This window comes from Perca fluviatilis, chromosome 9 (genome assembly GCF_010015445.1).
Source record: "Perca fluviatilis chromosome 9, GENO_Pfluv_1.0, whole genome shotgun sequence".
Taxonomy (NCBI): Eukaryota; Metazoa; Chordata; class Actinopteri; order Perciformes; family Percidae; genus Perca; species Perca fluviatilis.
Genome location: NC_053120.1, coordinates 5276051 through 5297903, shown reverse-complemented (window position 1 = coordinate 5297903; position 21853 = coordinate 5276051). Strand labels below are relative to the sequence as shown.

The 21853-nt window shown below is 42.0% G+C and overlaps 1 protein-coding gene across 4 annotated transcripts in view; it reads right to left on the bottom strand.

Annotated features, from left to right (window-relative positions):
* The window catches only part of mast2 (microtubule associated serine/threonine kinase 2), a 275716-nt gene that overhangs the window by 188982 nt on the left and 64881 nt on the right, over positions 1-21853 (bottom strand). For all 4 annotated transcript variants that reach the window (XM_039812498.1, XM_039812499.1, XM_039812500.1 and 1 more), the window contains exon 3: positions 20618-20811. In XM_039812498.1, coding sequence (XP_039668432.1) covers positions 20618-20811 — 194 coding nt within the window. The remainder of the gene's footprint in view (positions 1-20617; positions 20812-21853) is intronic.

Sequence of the window (21853 nt, the reverse complement as noted above, 5' to 3'; positions counted from 1 at the left end):
CTGCCACCTCATGTGGTTGTCTCACTCTGCTCTCTGTATAAGAAATCAAACATGCGCGCACACACACACACACACACACACACACACACACACACATCTCAAAGTGCAAATGAAAAAAACCCCGCTGTGTTCAAAACATCATTAACCAGAGCTGCCAGGGTGTGAGAACACACACACAGACACACACACACTCACACACAACACACAATCACACACACTCACAAACACACATCACAAATAGAAGGTCTATTAGTGTTGACATTTAGAAAAACACGTTTTCGTACTCTCCTTTTCTCCATTAGGTACAACTGTTCTCGGCTCCACTGCCATCCTAAAATCACTCAGAAGTCTACAGCAATTATATAATTATTCATATTTAATCAAATTTGGGTAAATATAGGTATTGGATCGGACTAGAGCTGGAGGAAGGTGGACATGTATCACAGGTCTGAATCACTCGGCCATGTTTGATCACTTGTTAAAGCCACTTAAGAACAAATCTGTTCACTAAAGTATTTATCGCATTAGGGCCCTTGATGTAACTTCATGGACATGTATTAATATAATTCAAGGGTTCAATTAATTAATTTTTGGCCTGGTATGCATTACACTTACAATTTCCTTACTTCAAATACAGAGATTAAACTCAAACTAGTTGCAGAAACACACACACACACACACGGCAGTCATACGGTTATGGAAAACACACACACACACACACACACACACACACACACACACGTACACACACACTGACACATTGAGGCAAACGCCAATCAAATCCTTTATAATTACAGCTGACACGTTCCACTTCCTGGAGGAAGTTCCGCCTCACTAGACCTCACTAATCAATCCCTGCACGCAATCAGTCCACCTGTCAATCAATGGCTCAGTCACAGTGCCAGGTCCGCTTACAAAGACACGCAGAGATAAGAGTGTGTGTGTGTGTGTGTGTGTGTGTGTGTGTGTGTGTGTGTGTGTGTGTGTGTGTCTGTGTGTGTCCTTTACAGTCCAATAAATAAAACACTAACTACTTAGACAGCTGTCTGAGTGAGTCTGGATTGAAGGAAAGGATTTGTGTGTGAGATCAATAAGAGGTGTGTGTGTGTGTGTGTGTGTGTGTGTGTGTGTGTGTGTGTGTGTGTGTGTGTGTGTGTGTGTGTCGATCCTGAGATTCAATTACCTGAAAAGAAGGTAAAGAAAATAGAAAGATTTGGATGGAGAGAAAAAAGGTGACTCTGCACAGTCCACGACTAATTGTTAACTAACACACACACACACAAACACACACACACACACACACACACACACACACACACACACACACACACACACACACACACACACACTTCTAGTCACGACACTTTTCAGACGGACAAAAGAATTACGTGTGAAAAGTTTGTCCTAGAAGATGAGAATGAATCTGAGAGAGACTAGAAAAACACCAACCAGCTGATGAAAAACAAACAGCGAGCGACTGTAAATGTGTGTGCTAATCTTTGAGCCGAGAGTCCTTGGAGCAAACATCCATCACCACACCACAGTGGAGTTATTCTTCTCACAGGAATAGGAGAGAAATCAACAGAAATACGGACACAAAGACACCTCTACAACGAGAATCAGAGATTTATATTCTGAATGTGGATGGGAAACGGCCTAAAGCAAAGATGTAGTCCCGGATCAAACCCAGATAGACCTTCTGGGCTCTCTGAAGAATGTGAGTGTGAACATTGTGAACATTGTGAATGTGTGTCTGTGCTCTCTCTCCTTTAACAGTGGACTCATATTTTATATCCACTCTGCTTTGATCTGCTGTATGGGAATGAACAAAACTCTTTTCCCTTTCCTGCTGGACACACAAACATAAACTGACGTACAGATTGTTCAGGGTGAAACAAAGCTCGCCTTGTTGAACACAAACACACTCCCAAAGTTAATGAAAAATAACAAGCAACCGAGGCTCGACAGAGCCATCGATCTGCACAGGAGCCTCAGAGCCAAAACGAGCAGGAGGAGAAACAGCAACAAGAAGAGGTGAGTGAGTCATCTCGCACATTCACAGCATCAGTTGCCAAGGTGACAAGGACACTGTGTTCCAGTAAAGTTTATGCGTGGGCCATGGAAATAAAATGGATAGAAAGGCCATTGAACTTCGTTTCCCGAGGTCATTTGATTGGTACACGACAGAATGGCGATTGTTGTTAGTTGTCACAAAAAGATGACATATGCTCTTCATTCTCCACCACACCTCCTAAAATCACCTTACCATCCATCACATCCAGTACTCTTTCACCCCTCTATCTCCAAATCAAATTCTTACTTTGATTACCTCTGCCCGCCCAACCACTTGCCCCCTGGATCCTAACCCTTCTCACCTCCTCCAGTCCATTGCTCCTGACCTGCTTCCTTTCCTCACTCATCTCATTAACATCTCCTTGTCAACTGTCTGTTTCCCCAATGCCCTTAAAGAGGCAAGAGTGACCCCACTACTCAAAAAAACCAACACTCGACTCCTCTGAGGTAAATAACTATAGACCCGTCTCCCTCCTTCCATTTCTATCTAAAACTCTTGAGCGTGCCATTCAACTCTCTACCTATCTCCACCAGAACAACCTTCTTGATCCCCACCAGTCTGGCTTCAAGGCTGGTCACTCAACAGAAACTGCCCTCCTTGCTGTCACTGAGCAGCTTCACATCGCTATAACAACCTCTCCCTCCTCCATCATCATCTTTCTGGACCTTTCTGCTGCCTTTGACACAGTGAACCACCAGATCCTCATTTCGACACTCCAGGATCTGGGTGTCTCAGGCTCTGCGCTCTCATTGCTCACATCTTACCTGGCAGACCGAACCTACCGGGTAACTTGGAGAGGATCTAGCTCAGATTCTTGCCCACTCAAAACTGGGGTTCCTCAGGGATCAGTTCTGGGTCCCCTCCTCTTTTCTCTGTACACCAACTCTCTCGGGTCTGTCATTCAGTCGCAAGGCTTTTCTTATCACAGCTACGTGGATGACCCCCAACTAATTCTCTCCTTTCCTGAGTCTGAAACTCAAGTAGCAGCACGTATCTCGGCCTGTCTGACTGACATCTCCTCGTGGATGTCTGCACACCATCTGAAACTCAACCTTGACAAGACTGAGCTCCTTTTCCTTCCAGGGAAGGGCTCGCCTACCCAAGACCTGACTATAACAATTGACAACTCTCTGGTAGTCCCCACCCAGACTGCTAAAAACCTGGGTGTGACACTTGACCACCAACTCTCCTTCACTGCTAACATTGCTGCAACCACCCGATTGTGTAGATACATGCTGCATAACATCAGAAGGATACGTCCCCTTCTAACACACAAGGCGGCTCAGGTTCTGATTCAGGCTCTAGTCATCTCACGTCTAGACTACTGCAACTCCCTCCTGATTGGCCTGCCTGCATGTGCCATCCGACTCCTGCAGCTCATTCAGAACGCAGCAGCTCGACTTGTCTTCAACCTCCCCAAGTTCTCTCACACTACACCGCTCCTCCGCTCTCTTCACTGGCTACCAATTGTTGCCCGCATCCGCTTCAAGACACTAGAACTTACATACAGGGCCACGAACGGATCAGCCCCAGCTTACATCCATGACATGGTCAAACCATATACCCAACCCGCCCACTTCGCTCTGCATCAGCCAACTTGCTTGCTGCCCCCTCACAGCGAGGGAGAACTAATCACTCAACGAAATCCAGACTGTTCACTGTCCTGGCTCCCAAATGGTGGAATGAGCTCCCCATCGACAGCAGAATGGCTGAAAGCCTACACATCTTCCGCCGAAGGCTAAAAACACATCTCTTCCGACTACACCTTGGATAAGCAACAAAAAAAGATTCTTGAACCTGCACGTTCATGTCTCTTTGTAGCTTTGCTTATTTAAAGCTAATATACTTGCACTTACTACTTGTTGTCTCGAGTTTGAACCTTCACAGTTGAAAGCACTTAATTGTAAGTCGCTTTGGATAAAAGCGTCAGCTAAATGACATGTAATGTAATGTAATATGTAACGAGTTGCAGGGAGCGAGGACGGACAGTTAGACCCAGCGGCAGTGGGTCAGCAGACCGCTAACGTTAGACCCAGCGGCAGTGGGTCAGCAGACCGCTAACGTTAGACCCAGCGGCAGTGGGTCAGCGTACAGCTAACGTTAGACCCGTAGCACGGTTTCAAGACAGCTAAGGTGTGTGTCTTGTCCCAACTATATTTGTTGTGCTCGCAAATTTACGTCATACATGCGCCAATATTTGAATGCACATCACGTCTGCGCCCGGTGTTTACATTCAACATGGTTCAACTTTGACCGTGACGCGTAAGAGCTCAGCGCGGCAGACCAGTTCTTGCCATCTAGCCATTGACAATAATGGGTTTCATAGCGCAGCGCTGCCGTTCTTGTGCAATGTGAATGGCCCTTTAGGAAGACAATGTCCATCAGTCAACACTTCTGGTTCAATATCCTTGTAAAACTAATGACTGAATTATTGCACAAGTTTGTATTATTCTATGCTTTTTGTATTTTTATTTTTATAGCACACTGTAAGAGACGCTGTCACACAGCGATACACTGTTAAGAGTAAGGGAGGTTTAAGCATGTATCCAGCTAAATTAAATAGCTCACATCATTGTATTGTGTGAACAGTTAACTTCATTTAATATTGTATGTGGCCAGACCTCTGGCAATGCGAGACTAGCCTAGCCCTAATTTGCAACCTCCAAATAATAATTGTATTTTATTCTGTACTTTATGAACGCACCTTCAGATGTGTGTGGTAATGGATACCCTAACTACATATCCATTCACTAGCTGCCGGCTTATTGATTGCAACATTAAGACCAACAAACTATGGTTATGATCCTGGCTTCATCACACACATCCCTCCCACATGTATTCTCATTTAAATGCAGAATACATGTCGGCAGTCTTCAAAAAGCAAAAGGGCAGAGCAAATGGAATAAGTGAATGAAAAAGGCTAATTATTTCAGAGAAATGAGTTGCCTGGAGCCCCGGCTGATGTTGTGCTTCGTTTGTTTTTTTCCTCCTTGCATTCCAAATGTGCACTGATCGCACGCAGACACTTAATTTTTCATGGTCTGTCCCAAATTGCTGTCTGCAGTCAGTCATGCTGGATCTCACCGCAGGAGGTGACTTTTTGCATGAGAAACTGTGTGTGTGTGTGCAAAGTCAATTTTGTCAAAAATCAAATGGAAGCAAATGAACCAGGAAACCTGATTCTGTGGTGTGTGTGTGTGTGTGTTTCTGTTTCTGTGGATGAATTTCATGTGCATAAAGTCAGGTATAGGGCTGTGCAACTAATCGACTTTTGAAAACGATCACAAAAAACAATGTAAACGAGAAAAAGAAAAAAAAAAACGATTATTTTGCACATTATATTTTGCAAGTAAACTCCTATTTTGTCCCGTATTTTGAAGAGAAATTCAAAAAGTTCAAATAGGAAAAGTATGAAGGGAAATTTCACAGTTCAAGGTGTTTTCACTGTTTAGTTTCTTCAATAAATGCAACATCTTTCCAAAAGTCAATAAGTAATAGCGTTATATAATCAATTCAATTCAATATTGACCAAAATAATTGTGATTATGATTTTTTTTCCCATAATCGAGCAGCCCTAGTTGAGGTTAGGTATAGTCTGGGTCTTTTCCAATACCAGTGATAAATCAATACTTTTTAAACTGTGCCTGAACCAATACTTTAATGGAAAAAAAGCACCAAACGACAGTTGGCGACATTAAAGAACGGCTCGTTTATTGCTAAGGCCATATGGTCAAAATTTAAATAATTTATTTAAAATGTAATAAGAAAAACTTGTTTCACCAGTCAGTTGCTCTTAAACAACATAAAAGAAGAACCACTAGATGCAAGAAGGGTACTTTACAAAAACAGATTGAGTGTCTCGAGGTGCCCTTGAATGCATCATTAAGTCCCGTTGGTGATGTTTCTCCAACAGCGGCAATGTCTCAAAGGTCAGCAAGTCTCCTCTGTGTCTTTAGCTGCAGACTGTTGGACGTCCCGCTGTTGGAATCATTTCCAGTGAAATACAGACACACTTTACACCGTTTAGCTGTCTTAACCGTGTTTAAGCTAGCTACTAGCTAACAGTAAGCTAACGTAACGTGCCGCCAAGTGTAATGTGAACTAGCGGCACGAACAGCGATGCTTCTGTTGCCTGTAATGGTCCGTTTCGAAGCACCAGGGAGAAGCGCAGGCATTTAAGTGGCACTGAAACGAAATCTGCCTTGTCATTCGGTCCGGTAGATACCGGTCTTTAAGGAACCCAACCCTACACGTAGAGGCAGGAGGTAATTATCTGAATATAGCCCAGCGGAAAAAGAAAAGAAAAAAAAAGGAGAAAATGAACAACCCATCTTAGCTGCAAAGTAGTGGAACATCTGCAGGGCTGGAAATGGAGTCAGGTTAATATTTTCATACACACACACACACATACTCAGAGAGAGAGGGGAAAAACACTTAGGTCTATCCATCCAAAGCTCTAGTTTTCCACGCTTGGCTGGAAGGCTTGAAAGGCTAGAAGCCTGTCGCTGCTAATGAGGTAGGAGGTGAAACCCAAAGTGTGAAGCAAAAAAAAAAAAAGAGAAGATGGAGAAACAAGAAGGTAGAAAATGAGAAAACAGTTTGTGCAAGCGGGTGATGGAGAAAAATGAGCAAATATGCGAGAGCAAGAAAAAGAGATTTAGGAGACTTAATGAAGATCTGCCGGCAGGTATGCCGAGGTGACCGCTGGTAATTACGGGTTCAGCGGCGGCTGAGTCAAGGGCCCCCGGACTGTCGAATACACTCCCCATGTTTTTTCACCCAATTAAAAGTCGGCCACAGTGAGGTAAGATTGTAAAGGTCGCGGCGATGCCAGATGAGGTGAGCGGAGTGGCAGATAGAGCCCAGGGGCTACACAGTCAACAGCTGATGAGCTTAATTCTGCAAAATGGGAGTGTTTGCTATGAATCAATCCCCCCCGAAACTCCTGCTGGGGTGTATAAAGAGCTTTTATTATGTGAGACCACTCGCATGCATCAATTATTTATTAGCCTATTTAAATCTTGTAATGAAGAACCACATTAGCCGTAAGATCGTAAAAAAAGCTGATCCAACTTTTGTGAGTTAATGCACTGACACAAGTTTCAAAGTGGAAGTAATTTGCGGTAAAGGGCTCCAGAAGACCTTTGTATACTGGTGTCTGGTCCCGGTGACTCCTTCACTTATTAGCCCAGATCAAACTTAAGTCAAATCTCATGTTATTGTTCTCTGGCCTATTCATCCCTCACTATAAGTGACTGAAATCACAAGCTATCCGAACAGCTAACCCCTTAACAAGATTACAAATTAGGGCTGCACAATATATCGGTTTTTATATACAGTACATATCGCAAAAGGCAGCAACATATCGCGATAGATATGAGATTCTTTGTGTTAGTTGAAAGAAAATATCAGTAAAAAAACTGCTAATTAAAATATAACTCATTATTTTTTTAGTGCTGACTTTTATGTTCAAATCTTCAATTTGTTCAATAAAAGAATGTTCGAAATGATTTCCTTTTATTTGTTTGAAATTCAACAAGCAATTTGTTGTATTTTAGAATAATACTACAGGCAGCAGAAAGTCAGAACTGAGTACACTTTAATATCTGTTTATTTATTGCAAGTAATATTGTTATCGCGATATTCAACAACGTTATCACATATGGCATATTTTCCTCATATCGTGCAGCCCTAGTAGAAACCTGACCAGACATGTTGCTTGACATTTTCTGATGTAACAGGCACATTTTAAATCCATGACAAAAAGTATGGAGGTTCACTACACGGCCTCGTACTCGCAGCAAAAAAAACTATCTCGCCAGATGTGGCTTGCCATAAAGGAAGGACCGTATTGTTATCTTGAAATTACATTTAAAAAGTGTTTTTTACAAACAAAACCTAAAAGATGACTAATCGACCAAAGACATCTCAGTCGACAAAGGAACGATTAGTCGACTAAGAGGAGGCAGTCCAATTTAACACACGTTTGACGTGTTTTGCTGCCACGCAAAAACAATTCAAAATCATGTAAAGAGACAGAAAAATAACCTTACTTTGGTTTTTTTTTTTTTTTACACAGGCCACAAGATTTGGCATTTATCTTCAGCTTGGAAATATTCAATGGTTCGGTTTTACTAGAGAAAAGGCTTCAAAGATGAAGACTATTATATCCTTGGACTCAGTCTTTTGCACAGGACTAGTCTGATTAAGTGTGGCTTATCATTGTGGAAAAAGTCTCTAAAAACAGCTGTTAGTAAGGAAGGTTTTATCCTATAATTAGGGTTGTCTTATATTTGGGTATATATTACAGTATTTTCAAGAAATGCTGCAGCAGCCATAAACATACAAGTTATGTCGACCTTACACCAAACAACTTCTCAAGTGATTCCACTGTCCCAGACTAATGTCCAATATCGGAATGAAACCCTCAGAGTCTTGCTAGAGTCGGGGCGCTCCCGTGGTCTCCATCGTTTGGTGTAAGGTCCTAAAACTCAGTCCCAGTCTCTCTTTCTCCAGTCTGGACGTTCAGACAAAATCAAACATGTTTGATATTATCCTAAGTTTGAAGTCTTGGTAGTGAAGTTAAAGCGTGGGAACATTGTCAACAACCAATGGGTGCTCTCCCTCCAGCTAAAAGCTAAAGAGGGAAAGTTGCTGATTCTCAACCCTTCTGAAGCGCGCCATCCATGGGAGTTTTACCGGCAGATAAACGCAGACCTCCGGGTCCGGGAGACATTCATCTGCATGTACGGCAGGACAGAACATCTACAAACTTTCCCTTGAAGCCCCAGTGTGTAACATTTTTAGTTGTTCATTATCAAAATCTGTGTTGCCCATTCACTAACTTGTCATTTTTCTTGAATATTTACCTCCACCATCAATTCCAATTATTTCTATTGGCTTGAAATTTAACATTTGTGTTTGCATGAACTGGGGTAGACGCTCCATATTCATCTTCCATCTTGAAATACGTTAGCCTGTAAGGGACATACAGGACATACTGCTCCGCCTTTCACGTTTTGGCTGTCACATGATAAACTCACAGCTGCTGTTAATGCTGCTAATGGGTATCGTAGCTTCAACGAAACATGGAGGACCACATGTATTCAAAATCCAAATTTCAGGAACAGGAGTCTTCTTCTTCTTCGCCCAGAAGAAGAAAAAGGATATTGAAAAGCGCGAGAGATCGTGAACATTGGAGCTGCCTTCCAAAGATGGAAAGACCTGATGAAGGAAAAGGTGATTGAAAGAGACGGTGCACGGCTACCGTAGCTGTAATACGTACTCTGAACTGCGTGGCGAGAGAGAGAGTTGATTGAGATATATGATCTCAACGCTAGATGGGAGAAATTCCCACACATTGGACCTTTAAGTCACATTTTGGTGACATTTTTTTAAACTAATCTAGTTGTAGTCTTGCAATGTGTGACCCTGCAAGATCCCCACTCTTTAGTTAGATGTGAGATGGTTGTCTTTAGATGTGAGACGGTGTCAGACTTTAGTCTTTTCAGAGTCTGTTTAAAGTCTTCTAGTTTATTAGGTAGACATGAAGCGCGTTGGTGTTTGTTAAAGTTGCATAGGGGAGAAAATAAACCCAGAGACTTGTGTAAACTTCCTAACAGCTTAAAATATGCACAAAGAAATATTAAAATGTGTGTGCATCATTTCTCGGTGAACGTTTCTTTCCCTTCCTCTGACAGAGCAGACAGCAGGTACACAAGGCCAGACAGGGCTGTTCCCTTCGCCTCCTCTAACCCCCCCGTGTGAGTTTTATATTACACTCTGGCTTGATTTATTTATTCTGTCCATCACGGCTGTTGCTCTTTTCTGCCCTCCATCCACCTTCGCTCTGCATAATACTTTCCATCTCATCACTGGATGCACCGCTGGACTTGCTGAAGTTGTGAGATGTAAGATTGTAAGATGGGAAGTCAGAGCCGTGACCCCTCCCGGCTTCCTCGCCTGCCCACACTCGACAAACAAAACAAACGCCGGCTCACATTCAGGAGCATTCGTTGTTATTTCCCTTGCGGGATTAATAAAGTATAACTTATTATTATTATTATTATTATTATTATTATTATCAGGGCTGTCAGCATTAACGGGTTAATCGCATTAATTTTCTTTTATATAAAAGTAACTTTCCTACACTGGATACACTGGTAAGAATTGCTTTCCATTGTTAATATGTACTTAAAAACAGTTCTGAAATGCAAAATAATAGAATTTTAATCATGTGCTAAAACATGCGATTAACTATAGAAATTCAGTGATTAATCGCGATTAAAAAATTATTAATTGTTTGACTGCCCTAAATATTATTATTATTATTATTATCGTTATTATTATTATTATTATTATTATTATTATTATTATTATCGTTATTATTGTTATTATTATTATTATTATTATTATTATTATTAGGAGCACATTTCAACAGCAGCATTGCTACCTCATTGCTGAGTCTGACGAAGAAACTACAACTCATATTGTCTTCGGGTCAAATTTGACCCGTTTTAAAAAACAAATTATATTCGAAATAAAGGAAGTCGAAATAAGGGTAAATATTTATGGGAAAAGCCATAAAATCAATGAAAAAGTGACAAAATGTACGAGGGGGGTGGGAGGGAAGTGCCATAAACGTCAACAAAAGGTCAAAAAAGGGACAAAGACATTGGAAAAAGCAAAACAAAAACGTCATAAAAAACTTTGTAAAGAGCAACTAAAACGTTGAGATAGGGAAAACACGTTTTCATGGTCAGAGGGAAGACAACACAAGGGTTCGATCGCAAACAGTCACTGAAGTAGGGCTGCAACCAGGGCCGTCCCTAGGATTGAAATCTTTGCACTCCCATCTTTTGTTACTGTATTCGAACTACACTTATGTCAAGAGCCAGTCTAGAAGCCAAGATGTTAACGAGTAAAAAGCGACAGACATATTCTCTTCTTCCATTTCTCCTCCTGTTGAACAAGAAGTTACTGTAATGTTGGTCTGTAGACACGTGAATGGTGAAGGAAGATTGATTCAACATAGTGAGTGATACAGAGTGCACTGTAAAAAACTAATTAATCTAAATCTTATTATTATTAGTCTTATTATTTGCGTGGGCTTAGGAACATTATAGGGTAGCTTCAGAACCCCTAAAATAGGCCTAACGACATCCATGGCTGCAACTTACGATTATTTTCTTGATTAATCGATTAATTGTTGGGTCTATAAAATGGGGAGAATGAGAGTGTTTCCCAAAAAGCCCAAGATGACGTCCTCAAATGTCTCGTTTGTCCCCAACTCAAAAGATATTCAGTTTCCTGTCCCAGAGGAGAGAAGAAACTAGAACAATATTCACATTTAACAAGCTGGAATTAGACAAGTTTGACCTTGTTTTTTTTTTTTTCATAAAAAATGACTCAAACCGATGATCAAAATAGTTTGCAGTTAATTTAAAAGTTTACAACTAATCGATTAATGGATTCGTCTTTGCAGCTCTACACTAAAGCCCCTTTTTTTAATTCCATGTCCAAGATCACACCAGGACGCTGCCGTGGTGTGGAGCCCCGCTGAGCAGACCCAAGTTACCGTTGGCCTGCCAGCTGGACGCGGCTCTCGCCAACACACCCAGTGACTCTCGTTAAGCTTCAGCTTCTCCTTCTCAGCTTAAAGAGGATCAACGGATCAAAACAGAGAGAAAGGAAGGAGGAAGAGTGAAGAGAAGACGGAGAGAAGACGGCAGAGTGGCAATGGGAATGAAGAAAAACGGAGGCAACAATGGAAAGATAGATAAAGGGAGAAGGTGAAATGAAACCGTTTAAAAAGGAAAGAAACTGATTAATATTAAATATTAATCATCACAAAAGAAAGGGGGAATGCATGGAATGTCTCATGCATGCGGGAAAAGCGCTTTTCGGTTTTATGGATTATTCCAGTCAAGACACGCACTAACTCAATCTGAGCAGGAAGGACGGAGGAAGCTTATCAATGTTCATATATTACTGTATGCATGTGAGCATGCTGTACTGGAGAAGATACAGTATGAGGGATGCCTTCCTAAAAACATAACATTTCTTCTTGTCTACTAAGAGAGATCTGCTTTTGTTTCATCTCTAAAGAACTTGGTTTAAAAACAGGAGTTTTAAGACGTGGCAAGTCACGCTATGATTGAAAAAACAAAATCCAGCAAATCTAAAGTGGAAGTGACAGATTCGAAAGAACAAGCAGCCCTAAGCAGAAACTGAGTGTACGTGCATGTGTTCAGTGTGTGTGTGTGTGTGTGTGTGTGTGTGTGTGTGTGTGTGTGTGTGTATCTATATATGCAGTGCACTGTACAGTATGTGTGTGTGCACTGGAGGGAGAAGTGCCCTGCTGTGTCTCACCATGTGAAGTAAGAATAGTACAAGAACACAGTATCCTCCTTTAGCTATGAATCATGCTATGACAAGGACAACTGACAGCCTGCAGCAAGGTGTGTGTGTGTGTGTGTGTGTGTGTGTGTGTGTGTGTGTGTGTGTGTGTGTGTGTGTGTGTGTGTGTGTGTGTGTGTGTCTCAAGTGAATGTGAAAATAAGCAGGACAGACATCATGCAGATATGCGAGGAGAGATAAGCTGTTTAAAACACAAACACACAAACACACACAAACACACACCCCCTGTGCTCGTTCTGTTCAGCATCTCCTCTGAGAGAGTCCAACCTTCAGCATGAGTCATCACACAGCGCTGCCCTTAAAACACTTCTACTCTGCTGCTGTTCTTTTCACAAGAAGCAATCCTGCAGTCAGAGAGAGAAACACAGAGAGGGTTTCCTGGTTTGATTTGGCCCGTTTGCTCCAGGATGAACAACAGCACAGAACTGGATTTATTTTGCCAAGTGAGAAGGTGTTTCTGTTTTCTCTTATTTTTCAAATCAAAGTCATTTTTACTTTACAAAGCAAGGCCAGAAACGAGTCTGTGGTGTCAAATGAAAGCAGTAGCTCAACAAACTCCTAAAAACACACGTCACAAACCCAGCGGCAACTTCCAGGACTCCACTGTTATTACAAATACAAATATTAGGGTGCAAATCCTCCATCATAACAGCAATGCTCCAAGGTCCAAACGCACCTAGCTTTTAAAGGGAATGGGAGATGACTCCCTGATTGGTTGATTGCATGTTACGCCCAAAGCACACCTCTGATTAATGAAGACACTAAGTACAACTCTTTAGAACCAGGCGCCCGGCACACAGACCCTTTATTTTCAGTGGATTTGGACACGCCCTAAACGCACGTGCGCCAGGCGCTTCACACCGTGCAATTAGATCGTTAAAATAGGGCCCCTGGACTAGAACTGACTCGGTTCAAACAGTTTGGCTTTCCAAACCACAGGTGTAATCAGTGTTGCATTGCAGTCCATCCTGCGGAAAAACGCTCCGTCGTCAGCGAGCCGTTAAACCGGCCGCCTCCGCCACCGTCTCCGTCAGTCACGGCAGAGGAGACTCAGTAGGAGCGCAGTAATTATTCAACGTGTTCTCATGTATATTTAAGTGGCAGCCTGTGTCCTCCCCCCCGCACAGCTCCAACACGCCACGATGTACGATGAGGTCACTGAGGCCGGACGTCGGCAGACAGCAGGTGGACTTGACAAAGAAGCGCCTGCACGCTCTCTCAACACCCCTCAGTTCGTTCCAGGCTTTATTTAGGTCATTTTCATGCCATGGGACATACTGCTGCCCTTGTTACCAAGTAAGAAAACCAATGTGCCGTGTGTCCTTTTTTTTGTCTAATAGGGTAACTTTAAAAGGTGCTAGATCATCTCCCTATGAAGGTGTTTTTTCCGGGCCTTTACACACTGGGAGAGTTACAAATAAACGACACCAAAATGTGAAATGCTTGCCTGGGAATATTCATACCGTCTGGTAAACAGTTACTCCGTCTAGGACTTTTATTGTGAAAGGTACGAACCAAAGGAGCGGAGTGGGTTATGCGCTGCGGTTATCGCGATTGAAAGTAGTAACGTTCGTCGCCGTGGGCGGCTCTGGGTTCGGACTACGTGCCTCGGCGTTGTCGTTTGATTGGTTGACGCCATTTGTTGGTGAATCACAGAAAAACGGACAACAACAAAAAAAAGATGACGCCGCTTATTGCTGCATAACAATTGCGGTCTGTGTGAAGGTACTTGTGACAAAAACCAACTGTTCGATAAAAAAATATATTAACGTGCGAATTAAAACTCGGGAAAGAAAACGCAGCTTGTGTGTGAAAAATAAATAAGAAAATCTCCCAGAGATGCAAAAAATATCATTATTTGTCCTGCATAAAGCATGCAGGACAAATAATGATCCCGTTCATGCACTTTCAAGTAGATGCTGCATTCTTTTGCAAGCAGGAAACAAGTTAAAATTACAAATAAATACAATAAAAACATATTTATGAATGTATCAATATCTTAAATTGGTCCTGTGTGATAATCTTTGGGAAGGTGGCCAGATTCCATTATTCATATTGATCTTCTCATGTGGTATGTAAAGGAAAAAGCCAAATATCAGAAAACACTTTTCACAACTATTCCTGTAACATAAAAACAGCTGAAGTTTAAAGTGCTCATATTATGCTCATTTTCAGGTTCATAATTGTATTTAGAGGTTATATCAGAATAGGTTTCCATGGTTTAATTTTCAAAAAACACCATATTTTTGTTGTACTGCACATTGCTGCAGCTCCTCTTTTCACCCTGTGTGTTGAGCTCTCTGTTTTAGCTACAGAGTGAGACATCTCACTTCTGTTCCATCTTTGTTGGGAGTCACACATGAGCAGTAGCTAGGTAAAGACTACTAGCCAGTCAGAAGCAGAGTATGAGGGCGTGCCCTGACAGTACCTAGGTAAGGACTACTAGCCAGTCAGAAGCAGAGTATGAGGACTTTGGGCTTTTTCACTTTGTAAACATATAACATGTACAACAAAAGATAAATAACACAATAAAGTCAAGGGAAAAAGCCAAAAATCATAATATGAGCACTTTAAATCAACTGGTGCTCTTCAGGAAGTTTACTGTGCGGCAGTGAATGTCAGAGGGTCAACAGATAAACAACAAGGCCAGAACTGGCTGGGTTTTTTCCTCCGCCTGTCTCAGTTGTGTTCTTCTTGTTTCAAACTGTTTGTGCCTCCCTCCCTGCAGAGTCTCACTGATATGAAGTGATGGGCCTGAGCACGGGCTGCAACAATACAGCAGCACTCCACTTTCATCTTCAGCCCTGTGTTCCCTTTCCTGCAGTCTTTCATTCCTTTTTTTCCTTTCAAAACAAATGCTAATAATATGCTAATGTGGTTGGGAATGAAGCTGCTGGAGCTGCAAAATAAAGACAGGTGAGCTCTCAAAGACACTCTGGGCAAAAAAAAAACGAAAAAGGATATTTTGCTTTTATTATATAAAAGTGTTTTCAGACAGACGGACAGACAAGAGACACACGGACACACACAGAGACAGACAGGACACACACACACACACAAACACACACTTAAAGTGTGTGAGAGAGAGGAAACAGGAGCGAGCAGACCTTCGTCCATTAGTCAAGAGGTAAACACCATCTGGATGTCCAAAAACAAACACTCCATCCATTTCACTTCATACCACACACACCCAGGGACACATTAACGACACAGGTGCTAACAACACAAACAGAGACGGAGAGTGAGAGTGAGACCCTGAGGGAGGCCGTTTTGGGCCCATTAACATCCTGGGTGGCAACGCACAACTCTGAAATCCACAGCACAGAGGGGAAACCCACCCTCTAACACTAATCCTCTTCCTGCACTAAAGCTGGCTGGCGCTAGCTGCGTTAAAGAGACTCTACAAGTGATGTCATGTCAACCAAAAAGCCAGGTGACTTTCTTTTTAAAAGCTTGGAAAATAATAGAGTACAATTAAGTTTAAAATGCCAAAAATTACGTGATAGAAATCACTCTCTACAAAAATCTAATACTTTATTTCATAAAATATACGGTGAGAAGAGAAGCCACAGAGAAGAAAAGAGGGCCTCAGGTGTTCTTCCTAAATCCTAATGCAAGTCAATTCTAAGCCTGAGATGGAGCGTTAAGCTTGGTAATATCAAAACTCTGACAGCCGTGACCCTGAGGAACAACACGGGGCTGAAATATGATGTGCATCAACTGCTGTGTGCTTCTAGACCCAGCGAGAGAGAGAGAGAAGGAAACGGAGAGAAAACAGTGCACGGGAGAGCGTCTGCCAAGGAGAAGGAGAACATTAATAAACCTGTCCTTGAGAAAATGTAATAACCTGTGATTATTTGCTCAACTAGAATAACTCTGCAGAACACATTTTCCGTTTTCAATCCATGCAACAATTTCCTGCCGTCAGAGAGTCACACGGAGGGAAGGAAAAGCTAAACACGAAGCGGAGCCCAAACCAGCCAAAATAAACCATGGATACATTTCGTTTTAGCTTCGTGGATTTGTGTCCAACTGAAGGTGGTCTTATAACCAGCCCGACCACAGAGATGATGAAAAATATGGATTTTTTGTATCCCTGGCACATAGGGCTGCACAATTAATCGCAATTTTATCGAAATCGCAATATGGACTAGTGCAATATCCACATAGTACATTCTTATTTGTGTTTCAATGAAAATGAGAATGTTCATCCAATGAAAATTGGTCATTCCCTCCAATATCGTGAATCATATCGCTACATCAGTCAAAATAATTGCAATTAGACAGTTTCCTCATATCGTGCAGCCATACTGCCACAGCATTTATGGACTCTATGTGCCGAGTCAGGCTGCAACTAACGGTTGTTTTCATTGTCGATTAAACTGTCAATTATTTCCTCGATTAATCGATGAGTTGTTTGGTCTCTAAACTGTCAGAAAATGGTGAAAAATGTGGATCAGTGTTTCCCCAAAAAGCCCAAGATGACGTCCTCAAATGTCTTGTTTTGTCCCCAACTCAAAGATATTCAGTTTCCTGTCCCAGAGGAGAGAAGACACTAGAACAATATTCACATTTAACAAAGCTGACATCAGAGATGTTTAATTTGTTTTACATAAAAAAAAAAAAAAATGACTCAAACCAATGAAACGATGATCAAAATAGTTGGGGATTTTTTTTTTCTGGCATTTTAGGCCTTTATTTCCACAGGACAGCTGAAGACATGAAAGGGGAGAGAGGGGGGAATGACATGCACCAAAGGGCCGCAGGTCGGAGTCAAACCCGCGGCCGCTGCGTCGAGGAATAAACCTCTATATATGTGCGCCTGCTCTACCAGCTGAGCTAACACGGCCACAAATGTAATAGTTGACAAATATAAAATTCATCTTTGAAGATCTAGTGTTGAGTCTTTTGATATATCGGTAAACATGTCATTTTTTCCAGATCGCACATACATAACTTGCACGGTTTACATTTGCACCGTTTGTTATCATTATTGTTGCTTTGTTTCTCACATGCTGCTTCTTTAAATTGTTTTATTTTGTAGATTTGTAGTATATATTGTAGATTTGACATTGTTTAGCATTCTGTGGACAGCAAAGGAAGCATCGCACTGTACAGGGGAAACACGTTTCCTTACTGTGCATATGACAATAAACTTAAGCTAACGTCACTCGTCTTTATGGAGTTTATGAGCAGTTCAGGCTGAAAGAAGACACAAATACACCTCCAGAAACCACCAGGAAGATTTGAGATTTTCAACATGTGAGTGTGAATGAATGTGAGATGAAAGATAACAAGTTCTCTTTATCATACAGTGCTCAGTATAAGTGAATACACCCATGCTAAAGTTGACTAAAAAGAGGAATAAAAAACTAAAAAAATCATCTTTCGGAAATTGATCTTAATGCCTTAACTAAAAAAATGAGGAAAAATCCAACCTTTAAGGAGACCGATTTTCTTTGTGAATGAATAATGTATCGTAAATAAATAAATGTTCTTCCTTAAAATACAGGGGGCATAAGTCAGTCCACCCCTATGTTAAATTCCCATAGAGGCAGGCAGATGTTTATTTTTAAAGGCCAGTTATTTCATGGATCCAGATACTATGCATCCTGATAAAGTTCCCATGGCCTTTGGAATTAAAATAGCCCCCCCACATCATCACATACCCTTCACCATACCCCCACATCATCACATACCCTTCACCATACCCCCCACATCATCACATACCCTTCACCATACCCCCACATCATCACATACCCTTCACCATACTCCCACATCATCACATACCCTTCACCATACCCCCCATCATCATATACCCTTCACCATACCCCCACATCATCACATACCCTTCACCACACCCCCACATCATCACATACCCTTCACCATACCCCCACATCATCACATACCCTTCACCATACCCCCACATCATCACATACCCTTCACCATACCCCCACATCATCACATACCCTTCACCATACCTAGAGATTGGCATGGTTTTATTTCAGTTAGCCTCATAGCTTGTTTGATTTGCATTTAGAGATGATTTTATGGAAAGTACCCCATGCCCATCTCTAATTTAGCATGGGTGTATCCACTTATGATGAGCACTGTACATACACAGTGCAGCACACACAGTCGACATAGCATACATCAGCTAGGAGACCCAGCTACAGGTATTGGTGATGTTGTTCACATTAAACACTGACGCCATCTGCTGGCTTCCTGCTGCAGCTCGTGTTCAACCAGGGTCCACTGTCAGGTATCAGAGGACTGGTTATATTCTCATCCTAAACCTGATCCTCTATAAATCATTTTTCATCTTTTTTAATGCCACGTCTTATTATATATACATATAATATATTCTTCATGTAATATGACGCACATCCTGATGTGTGTGACTGCACTTATAACAGTCAAAAGTTTTAATACAGTATTTTATACCTGTTTTAAACATGTTGTTTGTATGGTTTCTTTATTGAGAGCGCGAGTGAAGACAGCGGAGGGAGAGAAGCAGCGTTTGGCGAGCAAGAAGGGCCGAGCAAAACAAGTTGGGATTTAAGGAATCCAACGTGGAGCCGAAAACACATCAGACACATTAACTATTACAATGTGGTTTTTTTAAGTTCAATAAATGCAACATCTTTCCAAAAGTCAATGAGTAATGGTGTTGAATAATCCTCATTCCAATAATGAGCAAAAATAATTGTGCCTATGATTTTTTTTTTTATTATTTTCATAATCAAACCCTAGTGTGACTGAACATGGAAAGGTAAAATCTTACAGCAGGCCACATTCCTGTAGTAATCCTCTCTTCAACCAGCAGGGGTCAGAGTCGAGCTTAGACAGACACACACACACACACACACACACACACACACACACACACACACACACACACACACACACACACACACACACACACACACTGCAGCATGCATCTAGACTACAGACTACTGTATTACACTTACAAGCGAGCAAAAACAAAAGTGCACACAACATTTCTGATCCATTTCTTGCTCACAGCACTTAACAAACAAGTGTTTCTGCGGATGGTGTGTGTGTGTGTGTGTGTGTGTGTGTGCGCGTGAGTGCACGTTGCTGTAAAAGACTGAGTCATCCTCCGTCGGCCTCCCTGCATTCAGCTGGCAGAGATCCAGTCCAACAGACAGGATCCATAAGGAACCAGACTGACTCACTGGGAGTCTGCAGATAGCAGGCGACCCGACTGACTACATGGAATACTTTTTCTACGAGACCAAAACGACATTTAAGATGTATTATGCTAGAGGTTTTTTAGTGGTAATCTACTTTTCTCCACTGATGAAATCATAGTTAATGTTTTCCTGGTCTGCTGTCTTGGAACACATTTTCATGGGCAGAATTTCAAAACTTTCCAATGACTTTTCAAGGACCCATAATACAATTTCCATGACCATTCACAACGTGCCGACGTATGAAAATAAACAGCAACCATAGTCAATCACACATAATTCCAGCCAGCTGGCATACATGGAGGGAGAGATAGAACGCGGTAAAGAAGTGAAGAATCGTACGCAATTTTACACAAAATGTCAAGCATCGATGCGTATTAGAGCGACGTTTTATCAACAGCTGCAGAAAATATTACATGGACGTTATCCACGGAAGATTACTATAACAATTAATTTCATTAAACACAACAAAATGACTTTCTTTCACCGTGACTTCGGGATTTCACTAATTCCATGACTTTTCCAGCCCTGGAAAATGCAATTTTTTAAATGTGGTGCCTTTTCCAAGTTTTTCATGACCATAGGAAACTGTAAACCCAGAACTTGTCCACATGTGCAGTTATATCACCCTAGCAGTCTTCAAGCCTGCCCTGAGAGAGTAAATCACTTTGCACACTTGCAGTGTGTGTGTGTGTGTGTGTGTGTGTGTGTGTGTGTGTGTGTGTGTGTGTGTGTGTGTGTGCTTGTTTAACTATATTCATGGGGTCCAAAAAAAACAGGAGTCCAGTATACTTGTGGGGTCCTGACAGCTTTGTGGGGCCAAAATGCTGGACCCCACAAGTTTAAAGGGCTGTGTGTGTGTGTGTGTGTGTGTGTGTGTGTGTGTGTGTGTGTGTGTGTGTGTACTCACCAGTCCGGTGAGTGACGGAGCAGACTGTCCCAAGGTTTGGCTCCTCATACGGACCAGGTTGTTTCCGTCTCCTCCTTGTCCTGCAGAGATCCCGGCTGTGGCCCCGGGACCACCATAACCTCCAGAGGGCCCCTGCCAGGCCAGCTGACTCACGCCGCCATGCAGACTGCTGGACAGAGGCAGCAACTGCTTACCTGTGAAGAGGGGTGGCGAAAAGAAAAAGAGACTCATCTCAAACCCAGCCAACCTTAGCTTGCACAGCAGCCGGATTCTCGCGATGTTGCTGGATCACATATCGCACGCAAATAGAATATAAAAAAATAGAATAGAAATAAGTAAGTTTGTGTCTGAACAGCAGCGGACCAAAAAAGGGGCGCAGATCACACATTTTATCACGATACGATATTACATCAATTCTTTGGACAACAATACAGGTTTTTGTTTGCTTTTTTAAGATTTCTTGGGAATTCCAGGCCCCCATTTTTATAGGACAGCTGAAGACATGAAAGGAGAGAGAGAGAGAGAGAGAGGGGGGAAATGACATGCAGCAAAAGGGCGCAAGTCGAACCCGCGGCCACTGCGTAGGGGAGCGAACCTTTATACATGGGCGCGCTCCACCAGGCGAGCCACCCAGGCCCCCTAAAACAATACAATACTTACTGAAATCACGTCTGCCGCAATACCATTTTGATTCGATTCAATTCACGGGCCTGAACCGATGCAAGAAGATAAAGGAAAATCAGTAACATATATATGTATAAAAGGCAACTGAAATATGATTAGTCAATGTCATTACTAAGCTCTTCCCGACATTTACATGAAAAACAAACCACTCTTTTTTAGTAAAATAAAGTTAATATAAAGTTGGAATTTCAAAAGAAAGGCGCATCTTAAATATGACTATATGTATCGATATTTTCACTTTGTATCGATAATATTGGATTGTTGAGGATTTAATAGATTTACAGATCTAGACGGATGTATCGTTACAACGCTTGGACCGAACCAAGACGGCGCCTCTGCAAAATAGCCTCTGGAAGGAGCTTGTTTTGGTGGAACATGTGTACGTTCAAAATTAGTTTTAGTCGTGCAACAGAAACTCAGATTGGACAGATAGTCTAGCTAGCTGTCTGGATTTACCCTGCAGAGATCTGAGGAGCAGTTAACCATAGTCCTCACAAATCAGCCGGAGGTTAGGACGCCAACATAAAGAAAGAGGAAGGAGACTGACATCTG